The 3,507-nt window shown below is 42.5% G+C and overlaps 1 protein-coding gene across 1 annotated transcript in view; it reads right to left on the bottom strand.

Annotated features, from left to right (window-relative positions):
* The window catches only part of LOC102672685 (dynein heavy chain 2, axonemal), a 33,572-nt gene that overhangs the window by 8,875 nt on the left and 21,190 nt on the right, over nt 1–3,507 (bottom strand). Inside the window, exons 37-44 of the mRNA XM_031514993.1 lie at nt 3,324–3,507; nt 3,137–3,246; nt 2,947–3,062; nt 2,790–2,890; nt 2,425–2,603; nt 1,963–2,262; nt 1,402–1,689; nt 251–441 (exon numbers count right to left, since the gene is read on the bottom strand). Of these exons, the coding sequence (XP_031370853.1) occupies nt 251–441; nt 1,402–1,689; nt 1,963–2,262; nt 2,425–2,603; nt 2,790–2,890; nt 2,947–3,062; nt 3,137–3,246; nt 3,324–3,507 (1,469 nt within the window). The remainder of the gene's footprint in view (nt 1–250; nt 442–1,401; nt 1,690–1,962; nt 2,263–2,424; nt 2,604–2,789; nt 2,891–2,946; nt 3,063–3,136; nt 3,247–3,323) is intronic.

Raw genomic sequence — 3,507 nt, 5'->3', positions numbered from 1 at the left:
CTTTAATTTTACTATCTTAAAAAAAAAAAAAAAAAAAGAAAATGTCTCTCAGAGAGAGAGACGAGGATGGATCTTGAAGGATAAAGTCGTTGAAAAGTTGCAATATCCAAGGGAATATCTCGTGGCAGTTTCATAAAGATTCGTATAAACAGGGGCAAATTGCAGGTAGTTCCAGTTGGCAAGGAGATCCGCGAATTTTTCAAAAGAGGATCCCTTATAAAAGGGATTTCTCCGTTAACCAAAGACTCACATTTTGTAGCCTGCGACCAGCTCGAGAAAATTCACCGGCGTCACGTAATTGTACCGCTTCATCTCGGCGGCCATTCTGCTGGAAAACTGCGACACCGTCTCATGGATCAAGGAGAACGTAGCCGCTATTCCGTCCCGCATTCGTTCCTGCAGCGGCGGCAAAGGAATCGCTGTCGCTGATAATCGAGGCTCCTGTGCAAAACCATTTCGTTCTTTTTACTTCAAATCTAGATCTACACGCGTACATATACATTTTCCAGCAAATTTCTAAATTTGAATACCAAATGATTACGGTCAATTTAGATCTAGATTTAACTTTGCCGATTTTTCCTTGACTTGTAAGTGAAAATGAAAAGATTCGATACAATTTTAACGATACTTCATAATTATATACGATTTACGATGAAAATTCAAACTTCCTACATATAAAAATAAAAGAAATTTATTTTTACAAATCGATTCAACATCTCGTAAAATAAATGAAAATAAATAAAAATTAAAAAAAAACTTAAGAGAGAAATCTCAGATCCTGTACTCTTTTAAAGTGGAAGCACGATACATGATCGTGGCAAATTCGAAAATATTAAGCGTCTGGTCGCCGGAAACGCTTTTTTCCTTGAAAGTGAAAATGAAAGGATTCGATACAATTTTAACGATACTTCATAATTACATACGATTTACGATGAAAATTCAAACTTCCTACATCCATATAAAAATAAAAAAAATTTATTCATATACAAATGAAGATTCAACATCTCGTAAAATAAATAAAAATAAATAAAAATTTGAAAAAAACTTAAGAGAGAAATCTCAGATCCTGTACTCTTTTAAAGTGGAAGCACGATACATGATCGTGGCAAATTCGAAAATATTAAGCGCCTGGTCGCCGGAAACGCTCTTGGACGATTGCATTCCGGAAGGAAGCTCGCCAGACGGAGGAGGAGGAGGAGGGCGAGCCGTCGAGAGGAAAATAATCGGATTCCACGAAATAGAGAGGACGTGGATGCGGTTCTCCCCCCTTCCCTCCCCCTCCTCTCTTGCTTTCTCGAGTAACCCGAGTGTCTCGTGTTCGATTCCAGAGAAATCGGAATCGAATGGGATCGATCGGCCGGAAGGAGGGGAGGGGGAGGGGTGGGCGCCCCAAGGACCAACCGGTTTAGTCTCGCCGGTGATAGTGAGCGTCAGATTGAGATTCATGAGGAACTTGTTGCCAACTTCGAGGAGGGCTTCCCTCGGCCATTCCAGGAACCAATCGATGGTCGTGCAGTTGATCAGGGCAGGGTACTGGCGTAATCTGTTCCTGAACGCGTCCCCGATCGGGCTCATGCACACCACCACGTGCATATTGGCACGCGACCGCTCGATCAACAGCGCGTAGATCGTCTCTGTCGTTGGTATCCGTCCAAGCCGCGTCGCCTCCTTTGTCAGTTTATGTTTAATCTGCGAGAACACGGGATTTTGGAATTTATATTCACCATTTATTATATTCGTTTCCTGACTCGTCGATTTTTGATCAAGGAAGATAACAAAAAACGTCTCCAATTCTTCTATTTCTGTTGTATTCTTTTTTTTTTTTTTTGTTCAGAATTATGTAAATTGTAACTTTAAACGAAGCAAAGGGAGTATATATATAGAGAAATTGATATTCAAGGAAAGGGAAAAAAGATGGAAATGTCGAGAGAGAGAGAGAGAGAGAAAGGTTGTGTTACTTACCTCCTCCATCTCGTCGGCTTTGAACAGATTGGTCACCTCGCCAGTACTCAGTATACTGTTCACCACTTCTAGAAATTGTTCCTCGATTACTTGGGTATCGACGAATAGGAACGTGGTGGGCTTGTTCTCCACTCCCGTCTTCAAGTACAGAGTCTTCAAGTCCTCGCGGAACTCGGGCAGCCTGTAATTTTTCGTGACTGCGATCTGGAAGGTGGCCAGTTCGCACATGTAACTGGCGATACGGCTTAGAGATTGCCTGCCGCTTCCGCCGATTCCTATCAGCAGCACGTGGCCACGCGGCTGTGGGAACAATTTTTCAATTTTTCAACATTCACGATTCTCTCCCGTCCATCCAATCTTTTATTCTTTTTTTTTTTTAACGCAAAATCGATGGAATTAAAGAACGACCTCGTGAATCGCGTTACATAGAGAGAATTGCAAGAGGAAGAAATTTAAAATTACCTGAGAAATAACGCGAAAGATGCGGCAAATATGTTCGACCGCGTCACGGAAAAGAATTAAATTGAGGCGGACGACGCCGCTCGAGGCGTTATAGTCGTCCATTTGATTCTCTATGAAAGTCCTTATGGCTCCTATGTCCGTGAGATCCTCGTATATATCCCAAACGTTCATGAAACTACCTACGAGTCGTCGCGGATTAAGTCTGGATTAGATTCGAGTTGCGTACATACTCGTATAAAGCCAAGTCAGGTTCAGTACGAGTTTCAGACTCAGGATTACATTAGAAAGAGAAGGCTAAAAGTCTTAAATCTGGATACCCTCATCTTTCCAACCATTTATCTTTTATCTCTTTAATTTTACATTACCGAACAACGGACTTTTCCTCTCCGGACAAACGGTGGCGAAAGTTACTTCGAAGTATTTTCCAAGTTGCTCCCCGAGTTGGTCGACGAACCAATCCCTGTCTCTGAAAGAAAAAAGAAAAATATAAAAATTTAGAAAAATTCCCCCCAAATGATTTACTTTTCATCGATCAGTCGATCGCAGAAGACGCGGAACATCTCGTGCACCCATAGACGGAGGAAGGTTTGCCTCGAGAATTGATAATCCTTGTGACTTCGCAGGAGGCCTTGGAAAACCTGTTGTTTGTCAAACAATAATATTCGAATATCTGGAAAATCGCAGGGAGAGAGGGAGGGGATAGGGTTTCTACCTTCGATATGTCCCTCAGATTGAACAGATAGTGCATCTTTCCGGGGGTTGGCAACATTTTGGTGACCACGTTCGCGTACACACCGATGGTGGCAAGCGTTATTTCATTGGCTGAAATTATCCTTAAGATTTAAACCTTTCGTTACATCCCCTTTGATATACCTTTCATTCTCAACTCGCTCGTCTACCTATTCCCTTCACCTCCGAGTGGAATTCGCTGATGTGATGGTGCAACATTGACCCGTATATCCTCACGATCTGTTTCTCGGCCGGGAACGTCATGTTGATGACGTTGAACTTGGTCAACAACCGATTCGTGATAACGTTCCGCCCACCTCCCGGCGGGCCCATCGACACCAATAATTGCAACTT

This window comes from Apis dorsata, unplaced genomic scaffold (assembly GCF_000469605.1).
Source record: "Apis dorsata unplaced genomic scaffold, Apis dorsata 1.3 scaffold_52, whole genome shotgun sequence".
Taxonomy (NCBI): domain Eukaryota; kingdom Metazoa; phylum Arthropoda; class Insecta; order Hymenoptera; family Apidae; genus Apis; species Apis dorsata.
This window is presented reverse-complemented; position numbering and strand designations above follow the sequence as displayed.